The sequence below is a fragment of the Hippopotamus amphibius genome, chromosome 2 (assembly GCF_030028045.1).
Source record: "Hippopotamus amphibius kiboko isolate mHipAmp2 chromosome 2, mHipAmp2.hap2, whole genome shotgun sequence".
NCBI lineage: Eukaryota > Metazoa > Chordata > Mammalia > Artiodactyla > Hippopotamidae > Hippopotamus > Hippopotamus amphibius.
This window is the reverse complement of record NC_080187.1, coordinates 147,195,233-147,216,792: the sequence shown is the minus strand read 5'-3', so window position 1 is coordinate 147,216,792 and position 21,560 is coordinate 147,195,233. Positions and strand designations below refer to the sequence as shown.

General features: G+C 39.9%; 1 protein-coding gene across 1 annotated transcript in view; it reads left to right on the top strand.

Annotated features, from left to right (window-relative positions):
- The first annotated feature begins 2,048 nt into the window (after positions 1-2,048).
- FANCI (FA complementation group I) overlaps positions 2,049-21,560 on the top strand; it is an 88,879-nt gene continuing 69,367 nt past the window's right edge. Inside the window, exons 1-3 of the mRNA XM_057720217.1 lie at positions 2,049-2,113; positions 4,909-5,011; positions 12,476-12,548. Of these exons, the coding sequence (XP_057576200.1) occupies positions 4,928-5,011; positions 12,476-12,548 (157 nt within the window). The 5' untranslated portion in view covers positions 2,049-2,113; positions 4,909-4,927. The remainder of the gene's footprint in view (positions 2,114-4,908; positions 5,012-12,475; positions 12,549-21,560) is intronic.

The following is a 21,560-nucleotide window of genomic DNA, read 5'->3' as shown; positions in this document are numbered from 1 at the left end:
CCTGTCTGAGCTAGAGACACAAATTCATGGCTGCATGGCCCAGTCCCAGGAGCAGCCTAGAAGGGTGGCTTTGTGGGGAGAAGATGAGGTAAAGTCATCTGATTCCTTGACAAGCTCAAGGATTCCTCTCAGGAGTAATCTTCCAACTCAGCTGCTGTGTTTTAGCCACTTATCACAGCTTAATATCGGGCCAGAAATGGGGTAGAAGTGAAAAGTACTTAAGAAGGGTCATAAGCAAGAAGCAGACCTAGACAGCTGAGAGGCATCGTTTTCTTCCAGCAGCTATGTTTCTTCCCAAACTGGCCAAACAGATCCACCCCACCCCTGGGAACTGGGAGTCAGGCTCCAGACTGAACGCCCCCTGACCTTAGCATTCCTTCACATGCCATCCCAGGGTCTCACATGTGGCAAGTCCACATTTGAAGGCCTCATCATCACCCTCAAACTTGCACCCTTCCCTGTGTGTCAGTCAACTGGCAGCGTCACTCACCTCCACCCCAGTCACTCAAGCCTGACCTCAACCCCTCCCACCTCTCCCCAAGCTTGGGCCACCACCACCTATGTCAAGGACAACTTAGAGTCTCCTAAAGGATCCTGCCTTCAAGCCTCCTCACCTTCATCATCTCTTTTATTTTTGTTTTAAAAAATACTTACTTATTTATTTTTGGCTGCATTGGGTCTTTGTGGCACACGGGCTTGGTAGTTGTGGTGAGCAGGCTCCAGAGTGCATGGGCTCTGAAGTTGTGGCATGAGGGCTTAGTTGCCCTGTGGCATGTGGGATCTTAATTCCCTGACCAGGGATTGAACCCACGTCCCCTGCATTGGAAGGCAGATTCCTAACCACTGGACCAGCAGGAAAGTCCCCCATCATCTCTTTTAAATAATCTATGCAGCACTCACCTTCCAGAAATATCGCTCTACACAATCATGCACTTCCACTTCAGCTGTTCCACTTGCTCCTGATGTGAAAAAGACTTCCAAGCCCCTGTTTTCCACCCAACTCGAAGCAGCTGCACCTCCAGAACCAGCCAGAGGCTCAATCAATTGTTGCTCTCAAGCCCTTTGTACAAGCTGCCCTTTCAACCTAGTACAGGTTCTCGAACCTCCCCTCCATTGCTCTTTGCTCTACTGTCAGTTGTTCTTTTAAAATATTTAACGAGCATTTATGCTTTGCCAGGCTTTGTGCTAAATGCTGAACTTCTGCGTGCAATAAGCCCCCTGGCCACATGGGGCTCACATCTGAGAGCTGTGACTGAAAGAAAAATGCACAACCTAAAAGTTGTGAGTTAAGTTTTATCCAGGGACCTGAGGACTATAGCCCAGGAGAGCCTCTGAGATAGCTTTGAGGACCTGCTCTGAAGAATTAAGGGAGGAGCCAGGACATAGATGAGGTTTGTTTTTTTTTTTTTGCGGGGGGCGGGGGTACTGATCACAAAAAACCAGATAATTCAAGGTAGTAACTTAAGTGCTTTTCTATGTATGAGAAGATGCAAGAATCTGGGTTCACTGAAAATTTTCCTTAGATGTGCATCTTAACTATCCAAGGATCAGGACATCCAAAGCACAGAATGTTTCCTGCTTTTCTCCATCCTGAGCTCCCCTCAGGCACACTGAGGTGACTGCATTGGCTACAGACTTGATCCTTGTAGAACTGGAATGGCAGGCAACATTTTTTTCCTTCAGAGGGGTTACTGGCATCTTCACTGGTGCCAAGGAGTAGGGCAGCGTCCTCTGCCTTCCAGGCGCTTCCAGCTCAGAGACCTACAGAGCCATCACTGGATTCATCCCCTCTCACTGACCCCTTCCCCAATAGTACACAAGCAGGCCTTAACTGGTCAAGATACCGTGGTGGCTACGCCCAGGACACACTGCCTGCCCTCACTCTGCTGTCCCCAATTGGAGTCGCAGGATGCCCCCCCCTCACTGTTAGTGGCATCGTCTGAGAATTTCGGCGGTTCCCCCCACCCATCTGCCTTAATGGTACGCCCCATGAGCGTGCGGCCGGGCCGGAAGTGTGCCGTGGAGGGCGGGACCCCTTGCTGCGGGTAACGGAAGTGCGAAGACGTTGTTTTGAGCGGGCATTTTGGAAGTTTGGAGCGGCGGTGACGCTGAGGTGACGGGGGCGCGTTGCAGGGGCGGTGGGACTCAGTCCCCGGGAGGTAGCGTGTCTGAGAGGACAGGAGGGCCCCACTTCCGTTGTGGCGTTCCGGCGTTTTCCTTGGCCTGGAAGGGTCGATGTGCCCCGCCGTCTCCCGCCGCGCCGCTTGGCTTTCCCTGCTCCCCCGGGCGTGCTACCCTCTCGGCCCTCTTGTTAAATTCTTTCTCGCCATCAGCGTTCAGCTCCTACGTCTGAGAGATTTCTCTAAACCCGTTTCGCCTTTGTAGCTCGGTCACAGCGTACATCACCAGGTGCCTTGTTGTATGGTTTCTCTCTTTGTATTTACTTCTTGCTCGCTGAGGAGCCCGGGCGCAAAACCCGCGGAGCTTCGCTTCACTGGTGCTTCGCTAACCTCAGGGCTTCTTGACAAAGAATCTGCTGTGCGTTCAGGGACTTCACAGCCACGTGTCACTCACCTCTGGTTTTAGGAAGAATTTAGCAAATGTACCTGTTGGAATAGAAAGAGTTCAGCATCTTCCCCTCAAGGGCTGGACGTCTCTTTTGGTTGCTATACCTTTTCTTCATCCTCTTCTGCCACCCCGCCCCTGACGGAAGGTAGCGGGTAAAAGCATGGCATTTGGGGTCTGGAGCTGGACAGACTTGGATTTCAGTTCTACTGCTGTCCGTTACTTGCCTTCTAACTCTGGGGAAATTCCTTAATCTCTTTGAATCCCCAAAGATCTTAATCTAAATTGGGAGTAAGAACACCAGCCTCATAGGGTTGGTGTGAGGATCAAATTAATGAAAGTAAAGTGCTGGGCCCAGGGTCTTGCCCATTGTTGGGGTTCAGCCATTCGTTTGTTCGACAGATATTCCTTGGGCACCTATTATGAGCTGGGTACTGTGCTAAGTACTGGAGGTTTAGTGAAAAACAAAACCAGCCACAGCCCCCTGCCCTCCTGGAGTTTGTAGTGGAGTGAGAGGTGTAGTTCTTAATTTAATAATTACAAATGTAATGTTACAAGCGTGGTGATGGTAAGAGAGATTACAGTTGCCTTGAAAGGATGTAATAGGGGAGTGTTTAATCTAGACTGAGCTTCTCTAAGGAAGTGTGGATTGAGCTGAGATCTGAAGGATTTGTGGGAAGTAACAGTAAAAGATTGGTGAGCAGGGGATGAAAGGAGGGGTATTTATAAGTTCCAGACAGAAAATCATGTGTAAGGGTCTGTGGCAAGAGGAACTTGGGGGTTTGAAGGACTGAAAACAACTTAGTGTGGCTGAAGGAGAGAGTGATGAAGGGGAGTTAGCATGGACCAGACCTCTTTATCCTGAATTCAGGATTTTGGACTGATATGGGAGTAATGGGAAGCCACTGAATAGTTTTAAGATGAGGATGGAGATGGAGGGAGGATCAGTCACATAATCTGATTTGTGTTTCAAAACCATTGTTTTAGCTGCTGTGTGGGGGACAAGTTAGGAAGCTATGTAGCAGTTTAGATGAGAGATGATGGTGGCTTTGGAGTAATGTGGCAGTAGTGGATCTCAGAGAGAAGTAGAGAAGTAGACTTGAGAGATGTTTAGGGGGGTAACATCAACAGGACTTGGTAGTGGTTGTGGAGGATGAAGGTGAAGTGGTTAAGGATGTCGCTCAGGTTTCTGGTTTCAGCAGCCGAGTGGATGATGGTACAATTTATGGAGATAGGAAACAGGAAGAAATACAGGAGGAGGAGGAGCAGGTTTTCTTTCCACCAGTCTGCATTTCCCCCTTCCCATAATACTCCCATAGCTACTCACTAAATCCTGTCTGTTTAATGTGCTTCCATTTCACTCCCAGAGTCACTACCCACCCTAACACACACCTTCTGTCACCACCACTAAAATAGCCCCCAGTAGCCTCTTAGCCTCTGCTTTCCCTCCTAACTCCCTCCCTAGTTTAATCTGCACATGGATGCCAGATTCCGTTTTCTCAAACACTGCTTCAATCTTGTCAGATTCTCTTTTACTCCAAAAATTTTTGTTGCTATCTATTATTTACACAATAAAATCTAAATTCCTTAATGTGGCATTTAGGAGCTTGCACATTTAGTCCCACCCTTTCTTTCTAGCCTTCCTACTCACTACTCTCCTACTTGAGCGCCCTACCTCAGGCTATCATTTCCCCCAGATAAATTTTTCAGATTCGCTTATGAATGCATTTATTCATGATACTCTCTTTCCCAATGATGCACAGCATGTGACTATCTTGACTATCTAAATTTAACCTGTAAGTTCCAATTTTAGCTTTCCTCTGGTGGGAAGCCTTCTTGATGTTTGAGCACACATTTATTTCTTAGCCTTGTTAACCTCTCATTTGTTTTTATACCCTTTAATTGGTATAAATGCATTTACAGTGCTGTTGATTTGTTCATTTATTTATCAAATGTTACTTTATTAAATGTTATATTCTTGTGTATGTGTTGATAATAATTTATTATATATTTGCTGTACTGTTGAATGACATCTTTGTTCTAGGCAGCATACTGGGGAGATGCTAAAAAAAAATGATAAAAATGTGAGCAACTGGAGTTATGAAACCACTTAACTAGACTACAACTTTCTGACAAGGAAATTCCAGGGAATTCTCAAGATTATTTTGGTTTGGATAAGAATCACCTACTCATACCAGTTGGTAGTTCTTGGCCTGTTGAACACCCACTGTGTACGTTGTCTATAATATGTGTGAAATACTCAGTTAACAGGTAGAGAAGGGAAAAAATCAAACTGGTTTACTTCTGGAAGTTTCATTCAGCTCTGACATTTTTCCTTTCCAGTTCCTTGATATGTGCAACAATGGACCAGAAAATTTTATCTCTAGCAGCAGAAAAAACAGCAGACAGACTGCAAAAATTTCTTCAAACCATGAAAGAAGATGATGTGAGTATTAGGAAGCATGTTCCGCCAAAAACAAATATCAAGCATGATGACAAATTTAAGGGACATGTTAGAAAAATTAATTCTGCCACTTCATCTATCCCCCACTCTCCTTAGGAGGCAAGGATTTATTTGATAACAAGTCGTAGATGTAAAGAAATGGGGGAGAGGAAGAGGCATGGACAGCTTAAAGGCATTTGTATACATTTATACAACTGTGTGTTTGTTTGCTTATTGCCACAACTTGCGGCATGCAGGATCTTAGTTCCCCGACCAAGGATTGAAACAGGGCCCCCTGCATTGGAAGTGCGGAGTCCTAACCACTGGACCACCAGGGAAGTCCCTACAACTGTATAATATTTAAATAACATTTATGCAACTATATAAGCAAATTAGTACACTTTTATAGTTCTTAGAACAATCCAATTTGAAGGTAATATCCAGACTGTAGTTATTGATGTGAGATATTAGATTTGCCTATTGATGCTTCTTTATTTATGTTTTCCCCTAAAGAAGATAAGTAGTAACATATCTTGAAATTATTAGTAAAAGCGAAACCCAACCAACTTACAGTGTGTCTTCACTGTAAGTATATGATTATAAGATGGGACAGTAGTTACATTCTATGTTAGGCTTTCTTTCTAATCTTAATCTCCTGATATACTTCTCCTTATTCCATAATAAATGATCTCAGCCTATTCAGATCCCTACATGGAAAGTAATCCCTCCTTAAAATTAACTTTAAACATTAATATATATGTATAGACAAGTTAAGACTTTGAGTATTATGTTTTTAAGGAAATTTTTAGGTGCTAGTTTTGTGGTCATTGAAACTAGGTACATCTTAATCATTGTTATCTTACGCTAACTGGGAATTGATGTAGGGATGTGCTCTAATTTTTTTTTCTTTGATATTATCCAGAAATTGCTTTTTGTGGCACTTTTTGAGATAGCCCATTGTGTGAGTTTAGAGTTGAATCATCCTATGGAAAATTAAAAATTTGGTTAAAACCTGCTTTCTGTTTATTTAGAATTTATATTTTACCTGATTCCAAAAGGAATTTAGGAGGCTTTAACATTGCACTATAAAATAAGTAAAAATAAAAACTAGAACAAAACCCATGATAGATGCTATGAATTACTTCTCTGATTCCTGCTTATCACAAAAAGAATTCCTATCTTGATTTTTGTAAAGATGAAATGAGATAAGGTATGCATCTAACATCTAATAGACCCTCAATAGGCATTCATTAGACACTGAATGAATGTTAGAAAAGTTCCTTCAGCTCTTCCTGGTTTTAAGTTTCTTCGCCAACATGAACACAATCCTCTGAACATTTCTGTTTTCTTAACGTTTCCTTTAAAAGTTTTATACCTCAAATTGAACACAGGACTCCACATGTGTGCTACCACTGGAGTAGAGGCATACTAATATTTCCCTCATTCTTCCATTAATGTAGAGTCAGCTTTTTGGCAGCAAGATCATATTGTTGTCTCATTCCTCTTACAAGCAGCTAACTAAAAGCCCCAAGTCATTTTTGCACATAGGCTAGATTTCTTTCATCTCTGAATTTCTATAATTAGTATTTAGAACCCACATTAAAATTTTTACTTTAAATCTGCTAATTATCTTTTTAGATTAATTTCATCAGTTGTATCCTGATTCTGTTGACCATTGTAGTAATCATTTTATATCCTCTACAAATTTGATAAGCGTTCCAGCAATATATGCATTCAGTCCATTTGATAGAAATCCATAGAAGATGTGCTTAGAGTGAAAAATTATAAAACACATAAGGAAGTCCATGACAAGGAAGACTGACATATCCAGCAATGGGAAAGTTTACATTCAAAGATTTAGAGAGAATAGAGGAATCTAAAAGGGACTGCTAGAGTAAAAGTGGAAGTAAATAAAGTGGAGAACAGGAAACCAGTAGATCAAATTAATACATAAAAATTCTGGTTCTCTGAAAAAATAAAATAGACAAAACTATTAACTAATCAAGAAAACAATGGAGTAAGCACAAATATACTAAATAAGAAATGACAAGGGGGAATTAACTATTCATACAGAGAAAAGTCTCAAAAAATACTAAAAGACTAACTGTATATGTCTAATACAAATAAATTTGAAAATCTAGAGGCAATGGATAATTTCTTAAGAACATACAGTTTAATAAAATTGACCCAATTTGAGATGGAAAGCTTAACCAGATCAATTCTATTAAAGAAAAAAAATTATCGAGCAGTTACTTCACACAAAAATACCAAGCCCAGATAGTTTCGTAGGAAACTTCTACCAAACCTTTAGAGATCAGAAGTGAGAGACAGATAGCACCGATGTTGCATAAATTGTTTTAGGGCATATATAATTCATACGGAGATGTGCATACATAAGGACACTTGCAAATGCTTTTTATAAAGTATAACAATGATACGCCAGACCTGATAAAGACAGCTTGAAGGGGTTTCCATTGGTCAAGTTTGAACATTGAAATAATGAACTTCAGTTATGAATTCTAAACCATTGAAAAATATAGAAATTTGTGAGTCCATATTGATAATAAAAATAAATGGTGAGAAGGGCTCTTGCTTACCATTGAGTTAGAAAATCATCATTTGGCAACCATAATGAAAAAAGACTTGATTGGGCAGGAAGCATCAGTGGATGCTAAATCCAGGGAGAATTTTTTAAAACATTTTATTTTGAACTGATTTTAGACATTCGGAAAAGTTGTAAAATTAATAATTTCCATATATCCCTCTCCCAAGTGTTAGCATCTTTTATAGCAGAAGAACCAGGAAATTAACATTAGTACAATGCCATTTGTGAAACTAAAGACCCTATTTGAACTCTACCTGGTAGTTTTTTCACTGATGTCCTTTTTTTTTATGTTCCAGAATCCTACTCAGGGTCCTACATTGCACTTAATTGTTATTTTCCTCTGATTTTCTGCAATCTGCAACCGTTCTTTAGTCTTTCTTTGTCTCTCACGATCTTGATAACCCTGAGGAGTATTGATCTGTTATTTTGCTGAATGTCTGGTGTATCTCATCATTGGACTCAGGACGTGCATCCTTGGCTAAAGGACCACAGGAATGGTGCCATGCCCTTTTCAGTGTGTATCTTGTCATTGGGCTCATGATGTGAGTGTCATTCCTGGTGATACTGACTTTGCGAACCTGATACCAGAGGTTGCTGCTGGGCTTTTTCATTATACAAGGGAAAAATTAGATGAGGAGCAAGATACTTGCATGGTCTTAAAGTTTCTTCCTACAAACTGCATACTGGTTGCTAAGGGAGGGGAAAAGAGTAATTATGAAGTGGGAAAATCAGGCAACACATTTTACTGGGTGATCAGACTCATATTACCAGTGAGGGATAGATGGATATCACATGCCTCCAGGTGTGACTCTCCAAGAGGACACAGTATCGCCTGTGTTCTGGCCAAGAATGCATAAACTCAATCTAATCATGAGGAAACTTCAGACAACACAAAATAAGGAATGTTCTATTTTTTAAAAAATCTGTATTTGGACTGTGCCATTAACTTGGTAGTGCCAGTCTGTCAATTAAAGGAAAATTTTTTAAGCCTTCCGAAGTAACAAGGATACTTAATCTTACTTGGTTTACTTCTGCGTTTTAAAATGCAGTGAAAAGCATAACTGAATAAGGTCAAAAAGTGAGACCAAAGATCATGTAAGTAGGGGGAGTAGAGGACAGAGGAGGTGGAAGAGAACTAACATTTGTTGAGTACCTGTTGTGTGCTAGGCCCTGTGCAAGGTCCTCTACCTGTCATCTGACTTAATCCTCATAACAGTCCTTTGAGATAGGGAATAGACACACAACAGAGATTAAATAACTTGAGGTTATAAAGCTAATAAATGGCAAAGTGAGGATTCATACCCAGGCCTTTTTTTTCCTCTTATGCCACATTGCCTTCTGTTGAAACAATTTTTTCGAGAAGCGTTGGGGTTTCTCAGCCTGGGCACAGTGTATATTTTGGACTGGGTAATTCTTTTGTTGAGGGATGTTGTCCTGTGCATTGTGGGATGTTTAACAGCATCCTGGCCTGTACCCATTAGGTGACAGCACCCTTCCAGTATGACAACTAAAAACGCCTCCAGACATTGCCCTGTGTACCCTGCTGGGATGGCAGGGCGGGGACCACATATCACCCCTGGTTGAGAACCACTGCTCTAAGGTTTATGTCAAGGGCTGTCAGAGGTTCCAGGCAAAGCGATCAGGTACTTCCTTATTATGTATTTAAGAAAGTAGAGATAGATTGCAGTCAGAAAGATTGCAGTCAGAAAGACACATGTAGAAGAGATCAAATTATTAGTTTTGGCCTCTGTGCAAAGCGATCAGGTACTTCCTTATTATGTATTTAAGAAAGTAGAGATAGATTGCAGTCAGAAAGACCAGGCACATGTAGAAGAGATCAAATTATTAGTTTTGGCCTCTGTGACAGTCCTTTGTCTGGATATCATCAACCTCACCTTAGTCATTTTGCTGGCTGCTGCTTTTTTAATCACTGAATGTTGGTGTCTTTTCTCTTTACATTTTCTCCCTTGATCATCTTACATGTTCTTATTGATCTCTTCTCTGAGCTCCACTTTGGCATATCCAGTTAGCAACTTACCATCTCCACTTGGATATCTCAAGAGTAACAGTTCTGAGCCCTACATCAGATCTGCTGAATCAAAAACAGCAAGTGGAGCTCTCTGTTTTAACAAGCCCTCTGCGTGATTTAGATGCTTGCTTAATCCCAGATTTTCACCATGTTGGTAAATAGTGCCACCTTATAGCTAGTTAGTTGCTTAAGCCAGAAATTTCAGTCCTCCTTGATTTCTTCTTTTCCTTCATCACCACCCCCGTTTCACATCTAAAGCTAGAGGAAGTCTGTCTTTCGCCTTAGTCCATTCAGGCTGCTAAAACAAAATACGGTAGACTGGGTGACTTTTAACAACAAACATTTATTTATCATAGTTCTGGAGACTGGAAGTCCTAGATGATGGTGCCAGTACAGTCGAGTGAGGGCCCTCTTCACATTGTACCCCATATGGAGAAAGAGCCTGGGAGCTCCGTGGGATCTCTTATAAGAACACTAATCCCATTCATGGGAGTTCCGCCCTCACACCTAATCTCTTCCCAAAGGCCCCACCTCCAAGTACCATTACATTGGGTATTAGGATTCCAACACATGAATTTCGGGGGGACGTAAACATTCAGACCATAGCAAAGTCCTACTGATCAAACTCTCAAATATATTTTCAGTCTACAGATCTTCCTCAACATATGATGGGGTTACATCCCAGGAAACCCATTTTAAGCTGAAAATATTGTACGTTGAAAATACTGTAAGTCAGAAATGCATTTAATACACTTAACCTACCAAACATCCTAGCTTAGCCTAGCCTTACCTGAAATGTGCCCAGAATGCTTTTTTTTTTAAAATAAATTTATTTATTTATTGGCTGTATTGGGTCTTTGTTGCTGTATGCAGGCTTTCTCTAGTTGCGGTGAGCCGGGGCTACTCTTTGTTGCAGTGTGCGGGCTTCTTTTATTTCAGACCTTGAGCTCTAGGCACATGGGCTCAGTAGTTGTGGCATGCAGGCTCAATAGTTGTAGCACACGGGCTTAGTTGCTCCATGGCATGTGGGATCTTCCCGGAACAGGGATCGATCCTGTGTCCCCTGAATTGGCAGGCAGATTCTTAACCACTGTGCCACCAGGGAAGCCCCGGAATGCTTATATTAGCCTACAGTTAGGCAAAATTTCATCTAACACAAAACCTTTTTATAATAAAATGTTGAATATCTTGTGTAATTTATTGAATACTGTACTGAAAGTGAAAAACAGAATGGTTGCGTGGGTACAGAATGGTTGTAAGTGTATTGGTTGTTTATCCTTGTGATCCCGCAGCTGATCGCTAGCCCAGGAAAAGATAAAAATTTGAAATATGGTATCTACTGAATGTGTATCACTTTTGAACCACTGTAAAGTTGAAAAATCATTAGTTGAACCATTATAAGTTGGGGACCATCTATACTTTGCTTCCTCTTACAAAGTACTACAAACTGAATAGCTTAAACAATAGACATTTATTTTTAAAGTTCTAGGGACTAGAAGTGCAAGATCACAGTGTTGGCATTGGTTGCTACTGAGGGCTGTGATCATCTGTTCCGTGCCTCTCGCCTGGCTTCTGATGGTTTGCTGACAGTCTTTGGTGTTCCTTGCTTTGTGTTACCTGTGATCTCTACCTTCATCTTCACATGGCACTCTCGCTTTGTGTCTCTGTCCAAATTTCCCCATTTTCTAAGGACATTAGTCGTATTAGATTAGGGCCTACTCGTATGACCTCAACTTAACTAATTGCACCTACAGTTACCCTATTTCCAAATAAGATCACATTCTGAGATGCTGGGGGTTAGAACTTAAACATGAATTTTGGAGAGGGACACAATTCAACTCATGACACCTCCCCTGCTTTACTTTGGTGTAGGCCACTATCATCTAATTTGGTCACTGTAGCAGTCTACTAACAGATACTCCTATTTCACTCTTAAACCCTCCCACAACGTATTTTCTACAAAAGGAGTAAGACTGATTTTTTTTAAAAAAACATAACATCTATCATATCACTCTTCTTTCTCGTTAGTTACTTCTGTTGCCTTTAGACAAAAATCTAAGCTTCTTACCATGGCCTACGAGATTCTTATTATCTGGTTCCTGCCTACCTCTCCAAATTCATCTTGTGCCACTCTTCCTTACTACTCTGCAGCCAAATGGATCTTTTTTTCCCACCCCCCCCCCCCCCCCCCCCCCCGGCCAACATGCCAGACTTTTGCTGCCTCAGGGCCTTTGCACAGAACAATACCTTTATCTGAAATGTTCTTCTTTCCCCCCTTTGCATAACTAGCTCTTTCTCATCCTCCAAGTCTCTATGGCAATGTCACCTACCTCAGAGAAACTTTCTCCCTGACTACTCTAGCTGAAATTGCCTCTCTTTCCTCAATGATTGTCTATCTCAGTCGTTTGTTTCCTTTACAAATATTTTTTTCTGATTTTTTTCCTGTCATACTTTTCCCTCCTGCTCTACTGTAAACTGAGTCAGATTATCATATCCATCTTGTTCATCCTTGTGTCCCTAATGCCTAGGAAGAAGAACATGTTCAAAGATATTTGTTGAATGAATGTATATCCCCAAGAACAGCTCGATACCTAGTGCTGATTAAATATTTAATAAATGTTTTTAGAATGAATGTATGAGTAAATTTCAGTCTTGACAGCCCAGCATCATGTTAAGATCTACCCTGCTATATGTAAATAAATGTTATTTGTGATACCTGGAGTCTCAAGGATATGAACCTGACAGATGGGTGTTTTTCACATTGGGAGTTTAGGTCATTCAGGTAGGGAAATTGTTGTCAGGGACTTGTAGCTGTTTCTTTCTTTCTTTGCAGTTGACTAATCTCCTTCAGAATCAGGCAGTGAAAGGAAAAGCTGCTGGAGCACTCCTGAGAGCCATCTTCAAAGGTAATATAATGCTACTTCTGTCTCTCTAGATTCATTGGTATATTTGTTTACTAGTTTTCTTGTTTGCTACTTTTCTTACTGTTTGAAGCCCCACTGAGACTTTTCTGTTTTGGGGATTTTACAGAATCAACTAAAGTAGCACTGTCTTGTGGACTTAAATAATTTTGCTAAAGGGGGTTGAAGTGGCTACCTGAGATTGTATTGCTAATTTTGGCGCCTGCAAAGGATGTACTTCCTAAAATCTGCTTTGGTTTATTAGTGCTTTTAAAATTGTGGAAAAGAGGACTTCCCTGGTGGTCCAGTGGTTAAAACTCTGCGCTTCCACTGCAGGGGGCACAGGTTCTATCCCTGGTTGGGGAAGTTCCACGTATTGTGGGGTACGGCCAAAAAAAAATAAATTGTAGAGAAGAGAGCAGCAATGTTTAATGCTTAATCTGTACTTAACGAAAGAGGCTAGGGTGCTCTGAGTTTTAATGAAATGGAGTATCTTAGGTGACCTATGTAGAGGTTCTTAATTCCCAGTGGGGCACATTTGTTTCCATATCTTGAACAAGGGCCAGTTCTACATCGTTGCAGGTTGTGACCTATAGTCCTTTTATAAATCATAGTAGAATAAAATTATACAAGCAAAGGTTAAAAGCGGGTTTACACTCTCAGCAGGTTATTTTAATTTTATTTTTCTTACCCCCTTCAAGTAAATAGGGTCTTTCCTTGCAAGTGTTCAAAAACACATTTTCCTATGCATGAAAAAAATTTTCAAAATTGGTTAAAAATTGGAAACTTGCTAAATGATTGTTTTGTAGAAATATGAGAGAAAAGGAAATAATGAAAGATGAGAAGCAGCTGCCTGTATATGCTAAGTGAAAGTAAATGGAAGAAATAAGAGTAATTTCTTTCTTGGGTAGACAAACCTGGAACAGATTATCATGGCTTCCGCTCCTGTAACTAACCTTATTTTTACCTGATTTAAAAACATAGATTTGGAAATCCTAGTTTAAAAGTAGCATGAATTACCAAATATTTAAGGAAACTACCTCATAACCATTTTAATCCTGTTAAATCAATGGCAGAAACCAATAGCTAGCTAATGACATTTTAAAAAATTGAGGTATAATCCACATACTAAAAAATTCACCCTTTTAAAGTATACATTTTTCTGTTGAGATATAATTGACATTGTACAATTCACCCACATAAAATATGCATTTTAGTGAATTTTAGTATATTCACAGAGTTGCACACCTATCACCACAATTTTTGAATTTTTATTACCCCTAAAAGAAACTCTGCATCCCTTAGCTGTTGCTTCCCTAAACTCCTGATCCATGCCAGCCCCAAGAAACCACTCATTTACTTTCTATCTGTAGATTTGCCTATTCTGGATATTTCATGTAAATGGAATCATACAACATGTGGTCCTTTTTGACTGGCTTCTTTCACTTACCATAGGTTACTAAGATTCATCCGTGTTGTAGCCTGTATCAGTATTTCATTTCTTTTTTTATTGCTGAATAATATTCCATTGTATGAATATATCATACTTGTTCTTTCATGTGTTGGTGGACAATTAGGTTGTCCACACTTTTTAGCAGTTATGAATACTGCTACAAGTCTTTGTGTAGACGCATTTTCATTTCTCTTTAGTAAATAATAGTAGAATTGCTGGATCTTATGGTAACTCCATGTTTAACTTTTTGGGGACTGCCAAACTGTTTTCCAAAGCTGCTACATCATTTTACGTTTCCACCAATACTGAAATAAGTATGCCCACTTCCCACATCCTCTGTCAACACTTGTTATTGTCTTTTTCATTCTAGCCATTCTAGTGTGTGTGAAGTGGTATCTTGGAGGTTTGATTTGCATTTCCATCAGCTGTTTCTATTGCATTGATGGCTAATGATGTTGAGTATCTTTTCTTGTTCTTCCTTGCCATTCGTATATCTTCTTTGGAGAAATAAGCCCCTTATTAGGTATATGACTGACAAAATTTTTCTCCCATTCTGGGTTGTCTTTGCACTTTTTTGATGGTATCCTTTGATGCACAAAGTTTTAAATTTCGATATGTATTTAATTTTTTTGTAGCTTGCACTTTTGGTTTTATATCTAAGAAGTCATCACTTAACCCAAAGTCACAAGGATTTATACCTGTGTTTTCAAAGTTTTATAGCCTTAGCTTTTACATTTATATCTTTGATCCATTTTGAGTTAATTTTTGTATATACTTGTGTGAAGTATATACTTTTGTATATACTCCTACTTGTGTGAGGTATACACTTTTGTATATACTCCTACTTGTGTGAAGTAGGAGTCCAGCTTCGTCTTTCCCCATTTTCAATAGCACCCTTATTGAACAATTAATTGCCCATATATGAGAGTTTATTTTTGTTTTTAATAAATTTACTTATTTATTTATTTATGGCTACATTGGGTCTTCATTGCTGTGCATGGCTTTTTCTGGTTGCATCAAGGGGAGCTACTCCTTGTTGTGGTGTACGGGCTTCTCATTACAGTGGCTTCACTTGTTGCAGAGCACGGGCTCTAGGCACACAGACTTCAGTAGTTGTGGCACTCAGACTCAGTAGTTGTGGCTGTGGGCTCTAGAGCTCAGGATCAGTAGTTGTGGTGCACAGGCTTAGTTGCTCCAAGGCATGTGGAATCTTCCCAGAGCAGGGATTGAACCCATGGCCCCTGCATTGGCAGGCAAATTCTTCTTCTTTTTTTTTTTTTGAAGAACTTCTATTGAGGTACAGTTAACAGACAATAAACTGCATATATTTAGAGTGTACAATTTGGTTTTTTTTTTAGTAGTAATGTATATATGGCAATCCCAATCTCCCAATTCATTCCCCGCCCCCCAACCCTCCCCACTTTCCCCGCTTGGTATCCATATGTTTGTTCTCTACATCTGTGCCTCTATTTCAGCAGGCAGATTCTTAACCACTGCACCACCAGGGAAGTCCCGAGGGTTTATTTTTGGACTCACCGTTCTATTCCCTTGATCTTTGTGTCTCTCTTTATATCAATACTACACTGACTTGATTAGAATAGCTTTGTAGTAAGCTTTAAAATTGGAAAGTGTGAGTTCTTTAACTTTTTTTTAGAATTAGTTTGGATATTCTGGGTTCCTTGAGTTTCCATGTGAATTTTAAGATTAGCTTGTCAGTTTCTACAAAAATGGAAGATAGAGGCTTGGTAGGGATTGTGTTGAGTCTATACATGATTTTGAGAAGTATTGCTATCTTAATATGTCTCCCGTTAATGAACATGGAATATCTTTCCATTTACTTAGGTCCTCTTTCATTTCCTTCAACAGTATTTTGTAATTTTTCAGCATACAAGTCTTGCACTACTTTTATTAAATATATTCCTAAGTATTTTATTCTTTTTGGTGTGATTGTAAATGGGATTGTTTTCTTACTTTAATCTTCTCAGTATTCATTGCTAGTACATAGAAATGCAAAAGAGTTTTTTTTTTTTTTTTTGAGGGTTTTTTTGGTTTTTTTTCTTCTTTTTTCCATCTTTATTGGAGTATAATTGATTCACAATGTTGCTTTCGTTTCTGCTGTACAACAAAGTAAATCAGCTATATGTATACATATATCCACATATCCCCTCCCTCTTTAGCCTCCCTCCCACCATCCCTATCCCACCCCTGTAGGTTGTCACAGAGCATTCAACTGATCTCCCTGGGCTCTGCAGCAGCTTCCCACTAGCTATTTATTTTACATGTGGTAGTGTATATATGTCAGTGCTACTCTCTCACTTCGTCCCAGCTTTCACTTCCCCACCCACCCCTGTGTCCTCAAGTCCGTTCTCTATGTCTGCATCTCTATTTCTGCCCTGCCAGTAGGTTCATCAGTACCATTTTTCTAGATTCCATATATATACATTAGCATATATTTGTTTTTCTCTTTCTGACTTACTTCACTGTGTATGACAGACTCTAGGTCCATCCCCCTCACTACAAATAACTCAATTTCATTCCTTTTTATGGCTGAGTAATATTCTGTTGTATATATGTGCTACATCTTCTTTATCCATTCATCTGCTGATGGACATTTAGGTTGCTTCCATGTCCTGGCTATTGTAAATAATGCTGCAGTGAACATTGGGGTACATGTATTTTTGAATTACGGTTTTCTCAGGGTATATGCCCAGTAGTGGGATTACTGGATCATATGGTAGTTCTATTTTTAGTTTTTTAAGGAACCTCCATACTGCTCTCCATAGTGGCTATATCAATATTCATTCCCACCAACAGTGCAGGAGGGTTCCCTTTTCTCCATACCCTCCTACCTCCTACCATTTATTGTTTCTAGATTTTTTAATGATAGGCATTCTGACCAGTGTGAGGTGATAACCTCATTGTGGTTTTGATTTGCATTTCTCTAATGATTAGTGATGTTGAGCCTCTTTTCATGTATTTGTTGGCAATCTGTATGTCTTCCTTGCGGAAATGTCTGTTTAGGTCTTCTGCCCATTTTTGGATTGGGTTGTTTGTTTTTTTTGATATTGAGCTGCTTGAGCTGCTTGTATATTTTGGAGATTAATCTTTTGTCAGTTGCTTCATTTACAAATATTTTCTCCCATTCTGAGAAAATATTTTGTCTTTTCATCATGTTTATGGTTTCCTTTGCTGTGCAAAAGCTTTCGTTTCATTAGGTCCCATTTGTTTATTTTTGTTTTTCTTTCCATTATTCTGCAAGGTGGCTCAAAAAGGATCTTGCTGTGATTTATATCATAAGAATATTCTGCCTGTTTTCCTCTAAGAGTTTTATAGTGTCCAGCCTTATGTTTAGGTCTTTAATCCATTTTGGGTATATTTTTGTGTATGGTGTTAGGTAATGTTTTAATTTCATTCTTTTACATGTAGCTGTCCAGTTTTCCCAGCACCCCTTATTGAAGAGGCTGTCTTTTCTCCATTGTATGTTCTTGCCTTCTTTGTCATAAATTTGGTGACCATATGTGCGTGCATTTATCTCTGGGCTTTGTATCCTTTACCATTAATCTGTATTTCTGTTTTTGTACTAGTACCATACTGTCTTTTTTTTTTTTTTTTTAACAGACAGTAAACAGCATATACTTAGAGGGTACAATTTGGTATCCCAATCTCCCAGGTCATTCCCCCTCAACCCTCCCTGCTTTCCCCACTTGGTGTCCATATGTTTGTTCTCTGCATCTGTGTCTCTGTTTCTGCCTTGCATTTCCTCTTTCTTAGTTGTTAGCATTTGCCTTATGTATTGAGGTGCTCCTATATTGGGTGCATATATATTTATAATTGTTATCTCCTCTTCTTGGGTTGATCCCTTGATCTTTATGTAATGTCCTTTCTTGTCTCTTGTACATTTTTTATTTTAAAGTCTCTTATCTGATATGAGTATTGCTATTCCAGCTTTCTTTTGATTTCCATTTGCATGGAATATCTTTTTCCATCCCCTCACTTTCAGTCTATATATCCCTAGGTCTGAAGTGGGTCTCTTGGAGACAGCATATATATGGGTCTTGTTTTTGTATCCATTCAGCCAGTCTGTGTCTTTTGGTTGGTGCATTTAGTCCATTTACATTCAAGGTAATTATTGATATGTATGTTCCTATTACCATTTTCTTAATTGTTTTGTTTTTGTTTTTTGTAGGTCCTTTTCTTCTCTTAAGTTTCCCGCTTAGAGAAGTTCCTTTAGCATTTGTTGTAGGGCTAGTTTGGTGGTGCTGAATTCTCTTAGCTGTTGCTTGTCTGGAAAGCTTTCGATTTCTCCGTCCAATCTGAATGAGATCCTTGCTGGGTAGAGTATTCTTGGTTGTAGGTTCTTCCCTTTCATCACTTGAAATATATCATGCCACTCCCTTCTGGCTTGCAGAGTTTCTGCTGAAAAATCAGCTGTTAACCTTACAGGGGTTCCCTTGTATGCTATTTGTCGTTTTTCCCTTGTTGCTTTTAATAACGTTTCTCTGTCTTTAATTTTTGTCAATTTGACTACTATATGTCTTGGCATGTTTCTCCTTGGATTTATCCTGCCTGGGACTCTCTGCACTTCCTGGACTTGGGTAGCTATTTCCTTTCCCATGTTAGGGAAGTTGTTGACAATAATCTCTTCCAATATTTTCTTGGGTCCTTTCTCTCTCTCTCCGCCTTCTGGGACCCCTATAATACGAATGTTGGTGTGTTCAATGTCCCAGAGGTATCTTAGGCTGTCTTCAGTTCTTTTCATTCTTTTTTCTTTATTTTCTGCATCAGTGATTTTCACCATTCTGTCTTCCAGGTCACTTATTTGCCCTTCTGCCTCAGTTAATCTGCTATTGGTTCCTTCTAGTGTATTTTTCATTTCAGTTATTGTGTTGCATATCTCTGTTTGTTTGCTCTTTACTTCTTCTAGGTCTTTGGTAAATTTTTCAATCTTTGCATCCAGTCTTTTTTCAAAGTCCTGGATCATCTTCACCATCATTATTCTGAATTCATTTTCTGGAAGGGTGCCTATCTCCTCTTCATTTAGTTGTTTTTCGGGGATTTTATCCTGTCCCTTCATCTGGTACAAAGTCCATTTTCTCTCTCTGTGACTGTGGTTTTCAGTTCCACAAGATGAAATACTGCTGATACTGCTTGATACTGCTGTCTGCCCTCTTGTGGAGGAAGGTATCTAGGAGGCTCCTAGGTGCTTCCTGATGGGAGGGACTGATGGTGGGTAGGGCTGGGTGGGTGGAGCTCAGTAAGACTAATCTGCTTGTTTGCCAGTGGGTGGGGCTGCATTCCCACCTTGTTGGTTATTTGGTCTGAGACTACCTAGCACTGGAGCTTACAGGCTCTTTGGTGGGGCTAATGGCGGACTATGGAAGGGCTCATGCCAATGAGCACCTCCCAGAACCCCTGCTGCCAGTGCCCCTGTCTCCTCGGTGAGCCACAGCTGCCCCCCACCTCTGCAGGCAACCCTCCAACACCAGCAGGTAAGTCTGGTTCAGTCTCCTATGGGGTTGCTGCTCTTTCCCCCTGGGTCCTGGTGAGCACCCTTTTTTGTGTGCCCTCCAAGAGTGGAGTCTCTGTTTCCCCCAGTCCTGTGGCGGTCCTGCAATCAAATCCCACTGGCTTTCAAAGTCTGATTTTCTGGAGATTCCTCCTCCTGTTGCTGGACTTCCAGGTTGGGAAGCCTGATGTGGGGCTCAGAACCCTCACTTTAGTGGGTGGACTTCTGCAGTGTAACTGTTCTCTAGTTTGTGAGGCACCCACCCAGCATTTATGGGATTTGATTTTAATGCGATTGCGCCCCTCCTACCGTCTCATTGTGGCTTCTCCTTTGTCTCTGGATGTGGGGTATCTTATTTTGTAAGTTCCGGTGTCTTTCTGTGGATGATTGTTCAGCAGTTAGTTGTAATTCTGGTGCTCTTGCAAGAGGAAGTGAGCACACGTCCTCCTCCGCCATCTTGATCCTATCTCATCCATACTGTCTTGATTACTGTAGCTTTGTAGTATGGTTTGAAGTCAGGGAGCCTGATTCCTCCAGCTCCGTTGTTCTTTCTCAAGACTGCTTTGGCTGTTTGGGGTCTTTTGTATTTCCATACAAATTGTAAAATTTTTTGTTCCAGTTCTGTGAAGAATGCCATTGGTAATTTGATAGGGATTGCATTGAATCTGTAGATTGCTTTGGGTAGTATAGTTATTTTCACAAAATTAATTCTTCCAATCCAAGAACATGGTGTCTTTCTCTAAGCTGTTTGTCATCTTTGATTTCTTTCATCAATGTTTTGTGGTTTTCTGAGTGCAAGTCTTTTGTCTCCTTAGGTAGGTTTATACCTAGGTATTTTATTCTTTTTTCTTGCGATGGAAAATGAGATTGTTTCCTTAATTTCTCTTTATGATTTTTCATTGTTAGTGTATAGGAATGCAAGAGATTTCTGCGCATTAATTTTGTATCCTGCAAGCTTACCAAATTCATTGATTAGTTCTAGTAGTTTTCTGCTGGCATCTTTAGGATTTTATATGTATACCTGTCATCTGCAGACAGTGACAGTTTTACTACTTCTTTTCCAATTTGTGTTCCTTTTATTTCTTTTTCTTCTCTTATTGCCATGGCTGGGACTTCCAAAACTATGTCGAATAAGAGTGGTGAGAGTGCACATCTTTGTTTTGTTCCTGATCTTAGTGGAAATGCTTTCAGTTTTTCACCATGGAGAATAACATTTGCTGTGGGTTTGTCATGTATGGACTTTATTATGTTGAGGTAGGTTCTCTCTATGCCCATTTTCTGGAGAGTTTTTACCATAAATGGGTGTTGAATTTTGTCAAAAGCTTTTTCTGCCTCTACTGAGATGATCATATGCTTTTGATTTCTTTGTTTATATGGTGTATCACATTGATTGATTTGCATATATTGAATCCTTGCATCCCTGGGGTAAATCTCACTTCATCATGGTATATGATCCTTTGAATGTGTTGTTGGATTCTGTTTGCTTGTATCTTGTTGAGAATTTTTTGCATCTATGTTTATCAGTGATACTGGTCTGTAATTTTCCTTTTTGTGATATCTTTGTCTGGTTTTGATATCAGGGTGATGGTGACCTCGTAGAATGAAATTGGGAGTGTTCCTCCCTCTACAGTTTTTTGGAAGAGTTTGAGAAGGATAGGTGTTAGCTCTTCCCTAAATGTTTGATAGAATTTGCCTGTGAAGCCATCTGGTCCTGGACTTTTGTTTGTTGGAAGATTTTTAATTACAGCTTAAATTTCATTACTGGTCACAGGTCTGCTTATATTTTCTGGTTTTTCCTTGTTCAGTCTTATAAAATTCTACCTTTCCAAGAATTTGTCTGTTTCTTTGAGGTTGTCCATTTTATTGGCTTATAGTTGTTTGTAGTAGTCTCTTATAATCCTTTGTATCTCTGCAGTGTCAGTTGTGATTTCTCCTTTTTCATTTCTAATTTTATTGATTTGTGTCCTCCCTTTTTTCTTGATGAGTCTGGCTACAGGTTTATCAATCTTGTTTATCTTCTCAAAGAACCAAGTTTTAATTTTATTGATCTTTGCTATTG